The sequence below is a fragment of the Aplidium turbinatum genome, chromosome 18, assembly GCF_918807975.1.
Source record: "Aplidium turbinatum chromosome 18, kaAplTurb1.1, whole genome shotgun sequence".
NCBI classification, from domain to species: Eukaryota; Metazoa; Chordata; class Ascidiacea; order Aplousobranchia; family Polyclinidae; genus Aplidium; species Aplidium turbinatum.
This window is the reverse complement of record NC_137489.1, coordinates 15,577,368-15,599,024: the sequence shown is the minus strand read 5'-3', so window position 1 is coordinate 15,599,024 and position 21,657 is coordinate 15,577,368. Positions and strand designations below refer to the sequence as shown.

The window sequence follows — 21,657 nt, the reverse complement described above, 5'->3', positions numbered from 1 at the left end:
AATGGCCCCCCCCTTGAGAAAATCCTGCGTACGCCACTGGACTAGTGCCGATGCTTTGGCAGATTGTATGCCCCTGTTGTATGCCAGAAGTGCTAGGTTTCTCTGCTTGCTAAGCACGGGAAAACCAGCTTTGTTCCATATGCCAACTACATTTTTCAGCAGTTCATCTTTCAAATCTTTGAAATGGGGTATTTTCTTCAAAAACTTAGGATTAGTTTCGGCTACTTTCTTCCTCAAGTAAAAATAGTGACTGACTATATCTGAATTAAGGGGAAGTACATTTCTCTCTAATTCCTTAAAGTGTTGCATCGACTTACTAATACCTGACCTTAATGCCATAATGACACTTAATCTAAAGCAGGTGAGCAGCATACCTCTTCCTCAACGGTTGCATTAATATTATAATAGTAATACCTTCAAATTACCGTTTTATCTCTTGCAAAACGAACGAGGACTATTATTACGCAATAACAGCTTCTAAGAGTGGAAAAATACAGAAAAACTTATTATCTTGATTACCTGATCTCTGCTCATCAGGAGAAAATAGACCGAAAATTAGATTTTTTGAAATAACTTTTTTTCTGAAGCACATAGACCTTAATATGCTCTACATCAGGTATAGGAAACCGACCCTTCTGCGCATTTTGATACTAATTTTGTCGATCTATGATGAGCGGTTCCGGAGATACGGCTAAATTTCGAGGCCCAAAAATTTCAAACCTCGTGGACCACCTCAATATGACGTCATAATTGAAAAAATTTGGGGTGTAAACTTTTTACCCCAAATACCACCAGATGGGACCCCAGGCATTTTGAATTTCAAAAATGGTGAAAAAATGAAACACCCTAAGATACATACAACACTCAGTAACGTCACGGTAACGGATTTAACATTTATTATTATTAAACTCACAAAAAACTACTAAATCCATTCAAAGGTTTGATATTTCTACTCATTTTATCAGCATTGTGTATTCACAACCTATAATATTCTTTCTTTTTCATGCTTGGCATTTCTGTTGTGTAAGGACATTTTCAAGCTGGTTTGAATCTTTATCCTCGGACTGACAAAGCCTTGATAGGTTATTCCTGGCAGTTTCGCATATTAGTAGAGGCTTTTGACGCTGGGCCAGTTACCGAGATTGACAGAGTAAAGTTTTCCGATTGTTGCCTGGGAATTATTCCATCCATTAAGTGCCGTTGAATGGAGAGCAGTCCTAAGAATGCATTGCTCAAGAGCACAGCCCTAGAGTCAAACCAGCGCCACTTGATCCTGAAGCTTCTTCGTTCACGAAGTAGTTTTATTGCAGCTTTCTCTATTACCGTATACCATTTGCAAATTTTACATCGAGGCCTTCTTCAATCACACACCAGATGACTATTACTGTAAAAAAGTCATCAGTTGCTACCAAAAAGAATTGTTGACAGCGTGGGAACGTTTCAGGAAGTCATCGACATCACAAAGAGTTAGAAAATATTCGTTGAAACATTCGGTGGTTTTGAGTTGATACCAAGGCACCTAAGTTACACAATTTGTCGATGTGTTGTACGGAAATTCTAACGTTGGCCGTACTCGATAATCAGGCGGGCCTCAGGCCTCCCATCTGATCTGACCCATGAGAACGTAATCCGCACAAGGGTCCTACAAAGCGGTTTGACCAGTCCCGTTGACATGGGGGTGCAGGAGGTACTTTTGGACCTGGGGCAAAATTAGGGGACCGTAACCTCTAAGGGTCCCGGGAACTTAAAAAACCACCTGGTATTCATTGGATATAGTGCAATTTTCTTAGAAGTGTCTTGATTTGGGTTCCGGGGGTAGGGATCTTATTGGTACCGGGCCCAAATTTGGGTTCCGGGGGCGGGGGTCTTATTGGTACCGGGCCTAAATTACCCTCTCAACGGCCCTAGGTGTGACGTAGCCTACAATGTAGCGCTAATCAGCGTCGAGCCATTGCAACTTAAAGAGGATGCGAAATGTATTTGCAAATTCAAATAAAACAACTTACAAGCGTTTGGAAACTTCATACAATCACGTTCAAGTAATTCGAAAGAGACACATTCGAGCGTTGAAACGATGTTACAGAAATAAAAATAAGTAGATCTTTCTGAAATTAGGAACCGCTTAGGTATGTTGTAGTTGTTGTACCAGCGATTGCATGCGACTTCGTACCACAGCCAATAGTCACAACCCAGACAGTAAAGTCGGTCATTTTTACATTAATTCAACGTTTGCAGACGTTGAATCAATATAAAATGACGGACTTTGCCGTTGATTTGCTTCTCTTTATCCGATACATAACGAAAACACGCTGCTGGAAGCCAACATCAGGATAAATAATAACTTTATATACATTACTGACATGCACAAGACAAAGTATCATGATAAAGTAGAACGTAAATGCAACATCAATTTAATACGTAATTTAAACATAAAACGACCTGACTTAATTGCGGACATCGTAGGATTATAAAATGTACTATGATTGGTACAAGTGAAGGCACAATAACATTTATTAAAGCTTTGTGTAAACTGTTGGTCACAAAAATAGCAAGTATAAATTTTTGCAAGTTATAAAACTAACAAGTAGAATTTACGGTAACAAGTGTAAGGTAGAAAATAAAGCTTGTCTCGCAGCAGATTGGAAGCACCATCAGTGTATGTTAAAATAACTCATTCACAAAGAAATTTATAAAAGACACCAAAGCGATTTCTTCAAATTCTAATATTCTTCAATAGGTTTATAAACCATAAAGCCTTGATAAAAAGCAATTTTTTTTCTACCACAAGTACATGAAATGATAACACCACAGAATTTGGTGTGGAACCACAACTTTGCAAAATGAGATATCTTGAACCCTGTTGAAGTATTTTAATACTGAGCCAGCAAAATGTACTTTTCTACATTGAATTAATGCCACCAGACCACAAAGAAGCTACATTGGCAAAAAAAATTACTGAGTTGTATGTTTCGGGATAAAGACCAGGCTTCTTTGAAGCAAAATGGATGATGATGGGATCCACAATACTGTGGTATAGTTCATTTGATTGCTGGCAAACCTCTTTTCAAAAATTCTTAACACTTTTTAGCAGTTACAAGAAAACATAACGTTCTACCTCACAGTGGTGTAAGTCTCCCCCTTTCAATAGGTTTCTAAACCGATAATAAAAATTCAAATTTTAATAAAAAACTTTGCTACGAAGGTTTCTGTTCATAAAACATACACCGCCAATGTAATCTTCCTACTGTTTTGCAACTAAAAACCCTTAACACAACGTAAATGCAACAACTTTAGACGAATACTTGACATCTTCAACGGGAACAGCGAAATGTTATCACTCAGGCAGAAAATCAGTGCTTTTTTCATTGATTCTACATCGACAAACGTGGAATCAATGTGAAAAAGAACGGATTTCTTGCTTTACGAATAAGCGCTTCCAAAGAGGAAATTCGTGCATAATAAAAGTTATGAGCCAAATGCTCATAATAAGATGTGTGAGAAAACATGTCTACAATAATAACATGCTAATGCGATAAAAACTAGCAAAGTGCTCAAAACAGTCTTTTGTAAATACTTCTGGCCATACACATTGAAACAAAAACAATGTAGTTTCAATGCTGTGCTATATTTAAAAAATGCTTTAGAAAACATATGGTGAAGGTATAGTTTCAAATACGAAGAAATCGTGCTTCAAGGAGGAGAAACGAATCAAAGTTACTGTGGGTTGGCGTGATGTGCCGTGAGGTTGATTACCGTGGTTATTGCCAGGTCAAAGAATGGAAAATACAGAAACCTTCGTTTTTTTCACAACCCCAATGACAGCACAATCAGCAAAAATAACACGCTACAAAATTGTTCCTTGATTCAAAGGCAATACGTCATTCATCAACATAAAACTAATAGAAAAATGACAAAAAAAATTTTTAAATACAAATTTATACAAAACATCACAACATTGTGCCTGTGATCAAAATTGTGCCGCTCGTATGCAATTCCATTAGAAAAATGAGATCAGCACCGCTTGCTTTGAGATAGTACAAACGTCCCTTTACGCATGAAAAAGTAGAATGAAGCAAGCAGTCTCAATACTGTCAGGAGATGATTTTGGTTTATTTGTTTCACTTTGTCGGCATCAGCTTGCCCAGGATGAAAAAATATCCCCTAGCTGCAAATACCACAACGCCAATCAATGGGAAAAGGTGGTAGAAGTTTGAAGGGTTTAAAATAAGCAAAGGTGATAAGATACAGTACATGCACGTAGCTACACAAAAATAAAAAATTATACAATGAAAAAGAACCAATATGATGGAAGACGTGGCTTAAATATTAAAAATGAGTTTTAGCAATTCTGATGTTGGCGTGGATGTGCACTGTGCAGTCATCACAAGAGGATGGAAGAAACCTGGGCATGACTAAGCCTGTTTTAAAACGGATTCAATTTACACCCAAACACCCCCCGCTTCTTCCCCTGAAGGTGGAGGGTGCGGCTTGTCTTGCACTGCGTCATAGTTCGTCGGTGACGTAATTTGGTCATGGTTCGATACATCTGCAAAGTGCAAACATTGAAAGCGTGATACAAGAGGCAAGTATCAAGGTTTACCACGCAAGCATGCTACGATTGCTACATGAAATGTTTTCAGTTCGATTGCAACTTGAAAACCAGTTATTAATGCGATTGGCTGTTACTTAAGCGCCAAACTGTTGTCACAATCGTTAATCTTCGCTTATAATAACTTTGGGGAGAGTTTTGGACTACTGTTAATATGCATTCACAAGAATAGTTCGAAACCTTGGCGTTTGCCCAACAATCTGCTTCTCAACATACGTATTAAGAATCGATTTCGCTGCATCTTCAGACAATTCACTATAAATCAAATCAATTACAACAAAATACAAGACGTTGAATACTTGAATAGTCGTCAAAGCAGACAATTTTAAAGGAAAACTTACTTTTGTCGGCCTCCGGCGGCAGTACGGTGACTTTAGAGCCGGTCTGTCGAATAAACTGCTGCAAATTAACTTGTCGTAGCTCCCTGTTCAATGCTTCCAGTCTCATTTGCTTCTCGTAAATCACTGCGAGGAATTCATGGTTATAAGAAGGTTGTCTGCAAATGGCGAAGGAAGCTTGGATATCACGTGACCACCACCAGAGGTCGACGTTAAATAGTTTGGGGGAAACCCCGAGCCGAAACAAAAAATATTTCTCGCTTTTGTGTAGTGCAATCAATTTTGAAATTTCTGGCACGCAATACGCATTTATCAACAAAACAAAACTTTAATTTTCTCTCTTAGCAGCAAATAATGTATTATATAAGAAACGGTGTCTAAGTTTTCAATCACAAGTAACTTATGGCCTAAAAACTTCAAAATTTATCTAGTCTCTGATGTTTTCTTTCACAACAACAACACATCTTTTTACATAAAAGTATCAGCATTAACTCAGCTCTAAATGAACAGCATAAATGAGCAGCTATGAATGAATACACTGAACAGCATAGCTTACGGGCGTCAGCTTTATTGATTTCATCTTCAACCCTTCCTAGAGCAGAAACAGTTTTCCACGAATTTTCGTTCGCTTTTTTCAAATTTTGTTCAGTCAGCTCGTATCTGCAGTGAATGATGTGAAATATTATTGACGCTTGTTTAACATTTTTAAATATAAAACTGCCCTCACAGAGGTGTGATCATACTTCACTGAAAAAAACCAGTCACGTGCAAAAACTCTGTAACATTTTTGTGTAAGGGGGTCTTTCGATAAAGTAGTAATTGAACTTATGGTATCACATCTACACAGAGAGCAAATCAAATCAAAACGTCTGTAGACGTTGAACCAATGTAATGTAAAATGTAATAATCAATCAATGTAAAAACTGACTGATTTGCTGTCTGGGTGTGGCGTATTTCAAAACTCCGACGAAGCAGTTGCAATCAAAGGTGCTCAAATGCCTCGCAGTAGAATCAGTACAAAAACAGACTGATAATAATTAATCATAACAAGTATTCATATTCATGTAAAATACACTACCTTGATTTTATTTTATTTGAGTAAGCACTTAACGACTGCTTTGAAGCGAAACACAAGGCAGAAATCATTCTTCCTTGCTTCAGGTTTGCTATTGCTGTATCAAATCTACATCGTACAACGGCGATGGACAGTGGTGAGAATATACCATAATAAGCAACAGTAGTTTCGGGCTATGCCAGTTACCAAACGTTGTCACACTGCACTGATGAAGCTAAGACTGCACTGATGAAGCCCTCCTCATCATGACATTGTTGTTTCCACTCTTCAACTCGCGCACATTGGAGTGGCAAAATTTTGAAATATCATCTCTGTATTTGTATTTTTCTGTATTTTTTATGACGTCAAGTTACACCTTCGGCTGTTTTGATTGCACCAAACATTTACGTTGGCGAGACAAAAATTTGGTGCCACAACTAAAACTGTAAACCCAAATTAGAAACTTCTCAACGCGTTAAATTGGTATTTTTTTTGCATTGATTCAATGTCTGCTGAGGTTGAACCAGTGTAAAAGAGGCCAATTTTGATAGCTGTGCATAAGCTTATTATTGTAACAAATAGCCCCAAGGAGTTGAGCTAAGAGATGAGTAGAACAGTTGCTATGCGGCACATACCTATTCCTAGAAATATCTTTTCTTCTTTGCTCGTGCATTTCGGCCTCTCGCTCTATTTCCTGCAAAAGAACGAAACAGATCAGAATAATCAAAGCCAAAAACTGAACTCTTATTCAGAGTGACAAAAGCATGCTGATTGCAAATTTCAGAGGAGAACATCCTCCAGTCAACCAGTGTATGAAGACCAACAACTTATAGCAACAAACTTGTTGATATCTACCAACTAAAGACATGTGTTTCTGGCTGGGCTCATCAGTATCGCATTACTAATTCATGCCACATAGTTCTCAACCGATATGGTCAGCGAAACACAATGCTCGCTGTTCCATAGTATTAGTGAGTAGTCAGGTAGTGCTGACGCCAGGGAGATCGCTCTATCTTAACAACTAAAGACATGTCATACGAGAAAGAGCTGCCTGTCACAAAAGGGCACACGCTATTTGGTTGGTATTGAAAAAATGCTCTTCACTTTCAAGTGGTACTTTAAGTCAATAGGCTGGACGTAATACAAAGCCTGCAAATCTAACTTTATTTAAATTGAATTAGTTAACAGAGTAAATTATGCCTTTTCTTAAACTGAGAAAGTCTCTAAAAATTTGAAGTTTGTATGGTGGGCATTCAAACCACTGGTATCTGCCTGGTTAGTGGTCCACAGTGTAGACTTTACATTGTTTTCCTGCGTTCTTCTGTTGACTGCAGCCTCGCCTATCACAAGATTAATAAAATAATAACCAGCATCATTTCGACGTTTGGTCAGTCAGCACGACTGACATCATCATCTGGTTAAGACAAGTAAAAACTACCTGTTTTACAGCAAAATGGCAAACTAAAGAAACATATTGAAAAATTTACGTGCCATTGTAACCTGCTTTTATCCTTTTTACAAAGCCAAAGATAAAGCTGGTAATCATATTCAATACCTTGTGGTAGTCTAGCCAGGCTGTAGTCACAAATAGAACCCAAAGATGAACCTTGCAATCAGATGCCTGGTGAGTGGTAAACACTGAACAGCCTCATTCTGTATTTAGTGTAACGTTTCTGTTGCCATTGAAAGCTGTTGTGAATGATCGATATACATAGAAATAAAAGCTGGTTGTCCATATCAAGATTTGAACAGACATCGCTCGTTCGGAGTTTCGGAGTCTGCTTTGTCCATTGCAAAGAAGTATAATTTGCAAATCAAAGTCTTACTTTTTGCAAAAAAATCAATTTCTTTTCCAGTTGCTTCATACTCTCATTGACAGAGGAAAGTTGTGACTGGAATTTGGCATTTTCAGTGAAAAGGCTGTTACCTGGAACGTAAATAATAAATAAAAATTAAAAAAAGAAGTTTTTTTTGTTGTTTTATCCAGGCTTACGCCCGGTGATTGAAGATTTAGATTAACTAGACGGGAAGGCTAGGAAGCCAATCTTCGTGTCCACCTTCAATCATATCTTAAAGTGTCCTACCAAAGACACCGCATGCTCTTGTGCGGTGTCGAACCGGCGCCCTTTCGAGTGCCATACCAAGGCCCTCACCACTCGGCTATGCAGCCAAACAAAAGGAGTTCACAATGGAAAATAACATTCCCAACCGTTTTCATATTAACGCTGAAATCAATTGGCAGAGTCATTAGTTGAAGAAAATTCTTGTCTTTGAAACAACGCCTTCGTTTCGAATATTAAGAAATCCTGTGTAGCAATCGCAACGCTTGCTTAGTATTTTTTACAAAACTGATCGACCGTGATGTTTGTTGCTGTATTTTCCCCACAAAACAACAACCTTACTATAAGAAACTACTAATACTTGTGTAAGAAAAAACAAGTCCAGCGTATTAAAACTGTTAGCCTACTGAGTGATTGGTTCTAGTCAGGCTGTTAGTTCAAAGGAAAAGTAGACAACGCTGAATAAAATAGCACATAAAATATACACAAGTAGTAATCATAGTTTTTGTGTGCGAGCCACTTTGTTGACTTGTAGTTGTTATCTCGAAGTCTCAGCAAAACTGGCTTATTTACATGGTTTCATCGTCTAACAACGTTAAAACCATATAAAAAAATGACTTTACTGGTTGGAATGCACTTAGATATTCACGTTGAAACAAGAAAACTGCTGGGGATTTAGTGATGCTCTGTGACGACATTGGTATTACCACCGTTTTCTTTTCATACATGGAATTTCCGCAGGCGTTGGCAATGTAACAAGTTTACACAGCAAACAAGCTTGTCATAGTCCCGTTTTCTTTTCATACATGGAATTTCCGCAGGCGTTGGCAATGTAACAAGTTTACACAGCAAACAAGCTTGTCATAGTTTCAGTGGTGATATGATAGAATGAAGTCCCGAACTCGAAATCCAATAAAAATCAAAGAATGGCTATGAACCATGGCTTACTTAATACTTAATAATAAGTAATCCATGCTATGAACATCTATTCAGGCGAGAGTTGTGCCAAGCAAGAGCTTTGTCAAAATTGGCTAATTGGTACATACTAAATCGGAAACTGCATAATCAGAACATTGGACTTTCAGAGATCGCTGCAGAGTCGGAAGAAACAAAAAGCAACCTTTTTCTAAGGAAGATTACTCCCGACCCAATGTGTGATTGTGGTTTAGACAATTGTATACAACTCAACGCTAAGATATGTTGAATCAATGCTAAAGTAAGATTTAAGTTAATTTCGGAGGGACTTGCAGACCTTAAAAATGTTACAAATTTAAGTCCAAATAGTTCAAGAACCATTTTCCACGCTCTGCAAGTGATGGGCAAACTGGGTTAGGATTTATTGCTAAGATCACAAAGATTCCTGTTGATGGTCCACGTAGGGCCAGAAAACACCTGTTTCAAAAAAGTTCAAATTTTTAAACATCAATAAATGCTGAACATTTGATAACTATGAAGCGTGTACTAACAGCGCCTCCTTGAACTGAGGATAGTGGCTTGCAAAATTGGTACTTCCTTTCACTCATTCAACCTGAATAGACGTTGAATGCATCAATGTAAAACTGGCTGACATGTTATCCAGTTTGCGGGTGCTGTGCTCCCTTCAAAAACAAGGTCAAGAAGTCCGACAGTTCTGACCCAAGTCATTTTAACATTGATTCAACGTCTGCAGAAGTTCAATTTTCTTCGTACTTCAGCATTGGAATGTATCTGCTTTTGCTGTCAAGGGAGGTTAAGTAATTCGTGCAAAACAACGTAAGTTGACATTAGAGCAGCAAATAAAGCTGTACCATGTCTTTCAAACATAAACCGACAGACACAACATTCGAAGCGCAACATCACAGACGGCAACAAAATTGCCCTGTTGGGATTGCTTCAACATCGTCAGACGTTAAAAGAATGTAATGTGGAAGCTTTTCTTGCATTGGATGTTTTTTTCGAGATTTGTTGATTTGAACCTTCAGCAAATCAGTTACTTTTGAATTGATTCAACATCTTCAATCGTGAAATGATTGCAAAACAAGCGATTCGATATTCGGGATGCTACAAAGTGTCTGTTTCAAAAAGATAAAAGAATTCCAAAGACAGTAAACTACAACGCTTGAAAGCAATCTCGGTTAGACAAAATAACTACCCTCCATTTTGATGATAAACCTGATGATGACAAAATGATCACCCACAACTGTCCATCCCCAAAACTCTATCTTCGCCCTTTTCACACTATTTGACGTCCGCAGACGTTGAACTAACATAAAGTGGTCGGATTTTTTCATAAGGTATGCAAACGGGAAACGCCAAACACAGCTTCAAGGTCATTGCATCATGCAGGGTCTAACTCTAAGGTTTCCGATGCGACAACAACTATTATTTTCAACAAGAACAAAAGATTTGCTTTGTTGACAATACCGCTTGACAAGGTCTTTAAAATGCATGGATCTGATCGTCCCATGTTCTACAGTGGGCTTCGAATTCTGGAACAATCACTACTTTTCTTTGTGTATTGTCATGACAGGTAAGAATGTTTGTTTGCAGGAGCGAGTCCAAAAGAACCTGAAAAGGCGTGTTTCCTATCACTGGACAAACGTCACTAGACGTTAAAACGATGTCAAAATGCTAACTTCAGCTAACTGGACAGAACTTACCTTTAGAGCCTTCTTCTTGCAACAACTTCTGAAGTACTTCTCCATTGAGGAGGTCGACTTCATTTTGCTTGATCGTCCGTTCCAAAGTCTCTATTTCTTTCTGCGAAATTGAAAATTTAAATTATGCACCAACCAAATAATCACACAACTACAAAATAACTGTTTCTGATATCACCTTCGAATAGTAAAAGATACAAACTGTGAATTATTCGTCATCATCATCTCAAATTTGTAAAATCTAATGCTCAATAATTTTTGCTACTTTTAGCATTCGAAGTCATTTTGCTTTTGCGTAGATGTGGTAAGAATTCGATACATTACTTCTACAGAATTTGTAGAAAGATGAAACAACTGAAAGTTTCCTACAATTCATAATATATACAAGAAAAAACTTTACCTTGAGAGCAGAGTTCGTTTTTTCTCGAGTTTTGGCCAATGCTTGATAATTTTCCATTTCCTGGTCGAGACTTATCAACGTTTGACTCTGCTCATTGACGTGGCCTTGCTGCTCAAGCACAAGTCTCGTGAACTCACCACGAGCTTTAGTCGAGTCACTAGGTTTAGATTGCACAGCGGACCTAGTATAGGTCCCTGCATGACTCCACATAGGCTGTGACGATTTGTCCTCATTGCCGTTATTTGAACCGAGTTGATGTAAAATGTATTGACCATGACGTTCTGATTTTGGTGACCGTTGCATCGACTTTGTTGGTGTTTTCAATATGTGATCGTTTCTTATTTGAGGAGGCATCAAAGGTTTCTTTGTAGGGGATTCAGGAATAGGTGTTGGGATATGCCGATAAGGAGCCGGGGAAGCCTCCTTCGCAACAGTAATAGTCGAACCGTTGTTCTGCTTGGAGACTTGTAACTTTTGTGAAGAAAGTGAATTGTTTTGAAATGGGGGAGGGATTAGCGCTTTTTTAGCAGTCTGCATTGTTCTTCTAGTAGGGTTCAGAGTAGCATTCCTCTCATTCTTTCGATCTTCAATGACTACTGTGTTGTCGTTCGATACAACCCCTAATTTAAAATAAATGAATAAAATCTAATGCATTATGTACTGATATAAATGATATCATAGCAAGAATCTACAAAGTAACCTGATCGTTAAACTGGTTCAGGAACATCTACTGAACAAACTAACAAAAAGTTTTGTGGAATTATCCAAACTCATGTAAAAATAAAGTATTAAAGCTATCACTTCTTTAAATTTTCAGTGTGTGAGCAGACATTCTTGGAGGTAATTTTTTTCTATTTCAATAGTTTGGTTCATAAAAATATCACTATGTGTTATTTCCAAGTATGTGAAACCAAATCGTGTTGAAAATGCTCACCGGCAATATTTAAAGATTTTCGCTTTGGCTCTTTCCTGTTCAAAATAGCTTCTCTTCTTTCCTTGTGCTTTAATTGTGGTGGCAAGCTCTGCCTGTAACAATGCATATGCCTATAGGTAAAAAAAAGATAAGTAACTTCAATGCAAGATTAAACCCTGAACACGGCAGCATATCTCGAAGTTTTTATAGAAAACGTCGTACTTTTGTCAGAAATTTAGAATTGCTTCGGCTGTTTGAACACAATGTTTCGCCGTTTGAAATTGTCGGTTCGATATTGGCAAGACAGCCTAGTAAGAAAAGTCACCAGCTGAGTAAGAGCGTGCTTGTAAGCAGAGCTTTGGAGCCGGAGCTTTGCATTTTCAAAAAGAGCTGGAGCTGCATGTAAAATTCAGGTGAACCTGGAACCAGTTGTTTGATACTCCAATTAATTTCATGAGATGCTATTGCTATTGGCTGATTTCACATCATTTAACAGCAAGCCATCACAAAATTTATAACTTTCGGCTGGTATTTTTAATCGTTCGATAATTGTTGTGCGTCTGCAGTTTCGTAAGATTTTAAATTTGAGGTGATTACTGATCGAAGGCGACTATTAATGAAGTCGTATATTATTCGAGAAAATACGGTAATGGAGCTAGACCCTGAGCAGTGGTATGAAAGAGCTCCGGAGCTGGAGCAGTATCATTTTTATGCCGTCCCCAAAGCCCTGATGTAAGTGTGTAGAAAGTTAAGAATGGTTGAAGATTGACTACTTTGTTGCCTAGTTCAATTGAAACCTTTCCTTCAGACAAAAAGCACCAGAAAAACCCGAAGAAAAACGACGCGTAAGATTTCAATGAGGACGGAGCCATCCCTGGCTACCTCTTTACTCCACACTTGTGTTTCGAAAACTTTTTTTATCTTTATGAAAATAACCTCCATCACTCAAACGCATACCGGTATGCTGTTTATGAAAATAACGGGGAGCATCAGTATGAGATACAAAACAAGCCATCCTTTCACCAACCCTCAATTCTTTGCTGAAACAAAACTTTTCATCACGCCATTCCATCAAAAAAGCAAAACAAATCAAACTTCTATATCTCAACTCAACCTCAACTGACAACTCTCGTGAGAAAATTATTTTCACATTGGTCATTGCTGACATAATTGTCTTGCATAGACGATATAAAACTTAACCTTGAATAGTTACAGTTCATTTATGACAATTTTTAAAAAGGGAAAACGTTAACTGAAGTGCAATTTTACTGAAATGCTATGAGCAGGATATTACGCTGGAAGTAGTCCTCAGGCTATTTAATCAATACATATCAATAGCCATTGAAGCAACTTCATGTTTGCAATCAATAATATGCACTAAAATCATGTCATAAGCCGCTCGTTGTTTCTGGGTTAAAAATAAATTTAGCCTCACCATTGGAAGACTGAACTGAATTTATTTCGGCTCTTTTTGCTGATCGAATCAATTCTTAAAGTGGCAAGTTTATGTTGCTGTTCGAATATTTATCGCTAACTTATATACTGTATAGGCTGCCGGTTGGGTTCATGTAACACGTTTGAGTTTACCAGACGTTGCGTGGGTGACCAAAACATCGAAAAGAAAACGTCTGCATCTTAATTCTTGAACTGAATGCCAAAATAATCGTAGCAGCTGACTCTGAATATATGTTCGTTTGCTATTTCCTATTGTCTGTTGGGTAGCATCTGTGATATGTTGCATCTTTTTATCGATTTTTTGTGGTAAAATGGTGTATTAACATAAGAATATAAGAACTGTGGTTGAAAATCCACTTTAGCCTAAGCACAGAGTGCATAATAAGTAATATCACATGAGCGTTTGATCTTTCTGAATAGAGTAAGCTCACAGTTCAAAGGACAAACTGCGTCCACTATAAAACCATCGTCCACCCGTAAGCGAAAATCTTGTTTTGCCATAAACGAAAAAAAAAACGTTTAAAAAGTCTACAAAAGAAGCTTACTTGAATGCCGCATTTTAAATTATGCACTCATTAAATGTACACTTGTACATAACGTCTTTGCCACTCACCTGTAAGTTGAACGCTCGGGTGGGGCAACACTGCTCTCATCACTTCCGCTCACTGAGCTTGCCCCAGTCCTTTTCAGAACAAACTGCACTTCTTTAGCACGATCTTCCCATTTTCTTAGTACCTAGAAAAAGATGAATAACTAGATTGCTAGTATTCTAAAAGCAAACACAGTTTCTGTGTGGGTTTAATAACATTTGACAGTTTAATATGGCAGATAAGCCGCTTGCTAAATGTGTCTCTCTCTATTAATATATATAACATCTTAATGTCTAACCCGGTGTAACGGTCCAAAAGTTACCGTGGTGCTGCAGTGAGGCAGTCTAAAAGTGACGGCAGACAACAAATGACCACTGTAAATTTTTGAGCAGTAGGAATTTAAATTATTTTCATAAAAAAAATATATATATATTTGGCAACCCTGGTAACTCTTGGACTGCGGTCACTCCTGAACCGTTACACCGGCTTGACTGAATTCGTTAATTGTTGTGCAGAGGTATACGATCATCAAGACCACTTCGGTCTTTAAATGGAGGTTGGGTGTAAGCGAGGGCATGGTCCTGTAGAAAACCAAGCATCAAAAATCCTGATGATAAGGGCATAAGTGTATTTGACATGTTAATTCATTAACTAAAATAGAAATGTTAGCAGTCGGATTTCCTGGATTTGATGAATCATGGTGTTTTTAACTTTGTTTAAAAAAGCACAAAATTTTAATAAAAAAAAAAAGATCCGAAACAAACTCTTGGTATCCAACCTGATTGCTATAAAAATATTTCCTTTGGTTGGAAATTTTAATAACGTCCATACTTTTAAAGTTGAAATAAATCCAATCCAAAAAACTAAACTCTTGGTTAAACAAATGTTTTAAAAAAACTCAACTACTTAACACGTCTTTAAAAAAAAATTAAAGCGTTTTGCAATACAAAAATGTTAACTTTTTGATTGCATGTCTCAGTGGCTTAATGAAAATCGGATAGTCTGTGTTATATTTTCCTTCAAATACATAAACTGAATATTTTTGTGGGTGAGATAAACGTGTATCTGCTTAACAAATCGTATGAATTACAATGGCCTAACTCCTTTTCCTAGTACTACTGCTTTTGTGGCAGAAAGCAACAAATCAAAGTTTAAAATAATTTCAAGTCTAAATCATTCTTGTCCAATTGATTTGCTTTAGTTCAATGAATTCTCTTTTATTGAACCTTCACCGAACAATACAACGATAACTTCATAGAGTATAGCCACTTGAGGCAATTTGCTTAAAATGAAAATTAATTCAATGTAGGCTAACTTATGAATTAGGTGTATATTCAGTTTTAGGCGAAACACGTGTCTATCGCTGTCTATTCGATGCTACAATCGGCTGCCCAGAAACTTATATTCAGTTTTGTTGAATCAATAATGGAACTTTTTAATTATGAACGTTCTTGTTGGTGTGACACAGATTCAGAAGAAAAAAAATTGACTGTATCAAACACAAAAACGTTTGGGAGCCATTGCTCTTGAGAACCACTGGAAAGGAATAAATATTCAATTAACAAATATGAAAGATACAACCATAGGCGCCGACTTTTATTTTTGCACGGGTGGCGGATAGCACAATATGGCAACCTAAAAACTTTCAAACTGCATGTTTTTGTTTAATTTTTACTAAGCGTGTTTCGTAGATGCAATTGTCTTTTCACACCTGATTTGTAGCTCGATAATTTACAAAGCAACTTTAAAACAAAGCACAGGAGGTATGTCGTGAATTTGATTGTTACGTTGCTGCTCTGACACTTAACATTTGGCAAAAGTATTTTTGCAAACAGCAGCTCTGTCAATCCAACTGTTAATGAACTGGTCAAGTTGTAACCGTGAAGCTTCAGCTTGATAAACATTTAAAATTAGGACGTGGTTCAATCGCGGTTGTGTCATGGTAGATCGCAAGTAGGTTTTCTTGCGCCTGAGTGCACTGACTAAACGATCGCTCCGCCTCGCAGGTGATGGAAGGCAACGATAAGTATGTTTTCACAATGCAGACCACGTTTGGAAGCATTAATGAAATTGTTTCATTGCTTGCAAATAGATCAAGCAGTTGCTACAATCATATGGACTCTATGCTGTCGATTAAAAATTATCAAAAAAGATTTTTAAGGGAGGCAATAAAAAGATCGTATTGTATTGATTAACAATAAACCTAACAAATGTAACAATGACTTATGACAAGTAACCAATAAAGCGATCGCAACAACAACAAGGAAAAAACTCGTAGCCACGACCACGTGTTGCGTAATCTTCACGTAGCTTGCTTGATGTTACGCGAGTATCATGCTTGCGACAAAAACAATCATTTTCTTCGCATTGGTTCACCTCTTGCTTTACGTTAACTTGAAGCGAAAACCAATGATCAAAAAAAGATTTAAACGTCCGTTCAAATTACATTTATTCGCAGTAAGTAATGTAACCTAAACGGGGTGGTTGCCACCCCGCCACAGCGGTTACGGGGTGGCGTGGCCACCCCGTAAGTCGGCGCCAGTGGATACAACACAAAAAACAACTTAGTACTGTAGAAGATGCATGCAATGTCTAGTATGCAGATATTGAACTAGAAACAATCAAGCTCATATAAGATGAAACAAATTAATACTTCAATATTATTCTCATTAAACTAATACAGAATCAGAACCTGAAGTGGGTGGTCTGATGGGGGGAGCATTTTCTCCATCGTCCTCCATCTTTCCATAAGAGCATACCGACCAGTTCTTCCTAAGACAGATAAGCATCAATTACATTACTAAATATTAAAAGATTCTGTTTGAATAAGAACATTTTGAGGAGCTCACCGAAAATGGAGTTGACTGTTCAGTTTTCTGAAGAATAACGATCAAAACCCACACATGCAAAACTAAGCAAGAGTGTGTTTATCAAAGTAATGTTATTTTATTTTGTTGTGTATGTGTCAACAACTGCCTTAGCCACATTCTCACAACATGTGGACTAGAAACTTTTATAGAAGCGTTTTTTTTCCTTTCTTTTCAAGTTTAGAGCTAATGAGCTTCCTAACAGGAATTTGCACAGACTAATGTTAGATGACGGTCAAGGACACTGGTTTACTTTTAGTTAGGTATCCACTTCTTTTCAGCATATATGAACATAATTTCCAAAACCCTGTTGAATATTCAGATGTCCAGGTTGGGTAATGGGTATGCCTGTGGCCCAAGACTTCAAATTTTTCCCAATCATAATGTCTTGTCGTTAAAGCATTTTGATATAATGTCAAATTAGTACAGAATTTCCTACCTAGCAATACTTTGTCGCTTTATATTTTTTTCTGATGTTCATTTCCTTGGTATTCGAACAGTGACTGTATTGTTTAAGTCTAAATTATTAGTTTCCATTGCAGGGCTAAGCGCAATCAAAATGTGATAATGTTTAATAAGTGAAGGTCTGAGAAACCTTAAACACTGAACTGTACTAATTTTACACTTTGAGGGGCATACTTTGTTGCTGTAAACAAAATTTTGATTATAATTGCCTTTGCTCTATTTTCATTGTGCAAAATATGTTTAATCAGATTCACCACTTTTGAATCGGGATAACTATTCTACAATAGATCTTTCTTAACCATTCAAAAATGCTTGTTTCTATTTACCTCTAGAGCAAGGGTCTTAAACACGCAGCCTACAATACGCATGCAGTGCATGCACCCCTCAAGACTTTTGGTGTGGCCTGCGATGCGTTTTTAAACTGTGAAATAATGTTAACAATTACAGTAACCTAACTATTTTTTCTATACATTTAAAAAGGTAAAATTTATCCTAAAATTGCTCAAAAAAATCTGAAAATGCCAATTAAACTTCACACAACTTTTTAGGACTACTGTTGTGCTATTTTATTGCGTGCGAGAAACACGTATTGTTACATCACAATCAGTTTGTCTATTCACTTATTGTGTCCTTATCACAATAGTAATCTTGGTATTTGCTGAAGTCAGTTCTATAAGGGTTTAGTTTTTTCCGCCTTTTTTGCAGTTGATTGCAAGATTTTTACTCTCCACGTCTGTCGTTTCGTTTGCAATCTTTTTTGTTTTCCTTTTGTGTTTGTACAGTGTTTTTTCATGTCGTCGTTCTTACTACTTTTTTGCCATCTAATGTTCTTGGTTTGTTCCCATTACCTTTTTTATTGTGTTTAGTGTGTTATTTTTATATTGATTTCCTATTGTGTATGGCAGCCTTCCGGTTAATTTGCAAGAGTTCATTTGGCCCTCACAGCAATTTGAGATTGAGGGCTTGAGGCTCTTACTCTAGAACAGAGGTGGAAAAACTACGGCCTGAGACAATTTTCTATGCGCCCGCGACAGCCCGAATCAACTAGGCTATATATATAAAAAATAATAATAAAATTGCTTGAAAAGCTGAATTACTACAAAGACTTAATTTAAACTTTTTCAGCATTTCATCTTGATAAAGATGAATTATCGTCTTTCTAAAAGTAGGTTAATGACCAACTGCACAAATCTCATTAATGCTCCTGATACATGTGAGTTGTATTTAAATAAATAATTGAGACAAGCGTTTTGTATATCTTTTATGTGATATATAAAATCTATATTTCTTTGGTCACTTTAAAATTAAATAAAAGTTTAAATTTTAACTATTTTAGATTTTATGCTTTGGCTTATAATCTTAAATATACTATAGTGTGGCCCTCGAACAAATTCAGACTCTCAATGTGGCCCTCGAGATAAAAAAGTTTGCCCTCCCCTGCTCTAGAGGTAGCTACCAGTGTTGAACAGAGTGTGATTTTTGAGACTCCAACTCTCTTCCATGAAACCAGATTCCACTCTAATCCGACTACAAAAAAATTCTTAATTTTTGACTCCAAATCCACTCCACTCCAAAATCAAATTCTGAGTTCATTTGACACCAGCCAATGCAAAACACAAAATAGCTGAGGAGAGCAAAAACCTTTGCCAAGTTGGAAATGTTTTCAGTGGTGCACAATTATAAGCATTCCTGCTCAGTCGCAAATCTTGAGACATTTTTTTTCTTCTACAAACAGAACTAGACCTTTAGCCAATAGAACTTATTTGATTTGACTCAAATGCAGAGTTGCTGAACTAAACTCTAAATCCACTCACTCCAAAACTTTTGTAAAAATTAAAATTTCAAATCCAATCCATTTTCTGAAAAGCGAGCAAACTCCGCTCCACTTGCAGCACAACTTGAAAACTCAGTTGTCAAAGTACTAAAAAAAATAATTAATTTGAAGTTGCATATACCATTAAATCCTTGCACGATGCACTTAATACCTGTTGCTTGGGCAAGAGCTATGACAACCTCCTGAACTGTAGTTTGTTCTGTAATTCCACACACAACACGTTGTACTCCATCAACCCAAACTTTTAATTCCATTACAAAAGCATTAAACTTCTTAATACATCTAAAATCAATTTAAAGATACTGAATAATGGTAGCAATTGTAATACACACCCACAAGACGGGGGTCTTTTAATGTCGCAAACCTTGTAGAGTTGAAGAATAGGTAGCTGTGAAATTTTTTCAGCCTACTGCACATAGAATAGATGTAAGATAAGCTATGTAGGCTGTATTGATGATTGTAAGAGGCTCCTATTGTGGCTGATAGAGCTTATATGCAGTTGGTAACTAAGTTATAATTTTGAATAATGCAATGACAGCAACAACATGCAGGCCCTTAAAATTGCGATAACATTATTAATAAACTGTTAAATTTTTTCCTGTCAAATTATAATCAATTCAAAATGTTTACAAATTTGTGAAGTGAATGCAATTATATCGATAGTTGCAAATACGCATAGCCTATAGAGTAGACCCAAGTGTTATCACCAAGACAAGTGAAAAGCTGCCATGTGAAGATAGATACCTAACTATCAACAAAATTTACCATTGCAAGAGCCAAGGTTATCAAGCAAAACCTTAGTATTATTATTTTTAGTCTCAAAACCCTTTATTTTCTATCTGCTACAACCGGAGCCTTTCTCAATCACCAAACCAGCCTAGATTATAAATTAACAAAGGCTAAGCCTAAGAAAACCTCAAGCTCGGTGGCTTAGTGACTAGTGTGCCCGCCTCTGAATCAGCAGGCATAGGTTCGATACCTTGTCGGGTCATACCAAAGACTTTTTAAAAATGGTACTGAATCTAATTCCTGCTTAGCACTGAGCAATGGAGTGGATTCGGGTAATAATGTACTTAGTTGCGCCTCTATACAGCTGCATTGACACTGTCTGCTTTGTAAAGCGCTGAGGAGCAACGCATTCTGCGTTGGATACAGCGCTATAAAAAAAACTAACAATATAGGGTCATTCCATGCCAAACGTCCTGAAATTTTGAAACTTTCCAGTTTGACCCTCTCCAAATTTGCTGAAAATCGAACAAAAGGTTGTATAACATGATTGAGCTAAAAATTGAAAATTTTAACTAAAAATCTATTGTACTTTTCAAATTATGACATTTTTAAAATGGGTACCCCCTTGCGCTGAGGAGCGCTCAGTCATTTTCGGCCATTTTCAAACATGCATATATCTCTCATTACAAATTTAATCTACTTCATTTCTGGCAAAATGAGACACTTGTAGGTATATTACGTTAATCCAGTTTCAAAATTATATTGCCTCAAAGCATTTTGAAAATATGGGGCCCAAAGTGTCCCCATTTTGATGCGAAGACAAATTTTGGACCATATTAAAAAAGCTGTAGCTTCCATACAAAACATAGCATTGCTCTCAAATTTATCCTGGAGGCTCCCCTCCTACTGGACTACAACTACATTGAATTTGGAAGGAAACACCGCTTTCATTAAAAAGTTATTTCACGTCAAAATATGGACCAGCAGCAAATTTTGCTAAAATACGCCATCTTGTGGTGAAAAAATGACCCCGTCAGACACTGTTTTCAAAAAAAAAATTTTTTTCATCTCAAAGAGATTTTCATAAGGAACTCATCTTCTGAGTTTCAACTTTGTTCCGCAACTATTAAGGGGTGAGATGCAGTGATGTTTAACCCCTCTTAATATCCATTTCAAGCAATGCGAAAAACATCAACATTAACTTTTAAGTTAGCCAATTGCACTTGTTGTATCGTAAATGACATAAACAACTACAGCACATTGTACAAAGGAAGCAAAGAACATTCAACCTAAAATGACTGGTTGACTCATGATTTCACAGCTGCATTTACTATTGAAGGAGTTAGGTTAGATATTTGAAACTTGAACTGTCTATAGCTTAGGCAAAGAAGATTTTGTCCTGAAAGTTTCAACTTTCTGAATGACTGTCCACAGGGTCAAATATTAACCACAAGATGGCGCATTTTGAGTTTTTTTGCTCGTGCTCCATCTTTGCACCCTCCAAACTTCAATAATTTCACATTTGTTTGGTGTCAGTCTCATGGGAGTTAATTACCAACTAGTATAGATTAACGATATGCAAAATGGTAGTTCTGTGACTATTGGTTTGGGAGATAGCGGACATTAAAAAAATTTTTTTTTTGAAAACAGTGTCTGACGGGGTCATTTTTTCACCACAAGATGGCGTATTTTAGCAAAATTTGCTGC

General features: G+C 37.0%; 1 protein-coding gene across 1 annotated transcript; it reads right to left on the bottom strand.

Moving 5' to 3' along the window:
- Positions 1-1,963: 1,963 nt before the first annotated feature.
- LOC145787071 (uncharacterized) lies at positions 1,964-19,488 on the bottom strand. The gene is made up of 11 exons (XM_082598786.1): positions 19,373-19,488; positions 16,748-16,827; positions 14,079-14,200; positions 12,032-12,123; positions 11,098-11,717; positions 10,701-10,800; positions 7,828-7,928; positions 6,637-6,695; positions 5,504-5,607; positions 4,951-5,073; positions 1,964-4,546 (listed from the first exon to the last, which is right to left on the bottom strand). Exons 1-11 carry the CDS (start codon positions 19,473-19,475, stop codon positions 4,440-4,442), a joined length of 1,611 nt encoding a protein of 536 aa, XP_082454912.1. The 5' UTR covers positions 19,476-19,488; the 3' UTR covers positions 1,964-4,439.
- Positions 19,489-21,657: the final 2,169 nt, after the last annotated feature.

Excerpts from the sequence above, each read along its gene's own strand:
- LOC145787071 (XM_082598786.1), bottom strand. The coding sequence starts at position 19,475 with ATGGAATTAAAAGTTTGGGTTGATGGAGTACAACGTGTTGTGTGTGGA. Across the intron at positions 5,074-5,503 it reads AATCAATAAAGCTGACGCCC|TGATTTACGAGAAGCAAATG; the intron begins GTAAGCTATGCT and ends AATTCCTCGCAG. Across the intron at positions 4,547-4,950 it reads GCCGCCGGAGGCCGACAAAA|ATGTATCGAACCATGACCAA; the intron begins GTAAGTTTTCCT and ends TGCACTTTGCAG.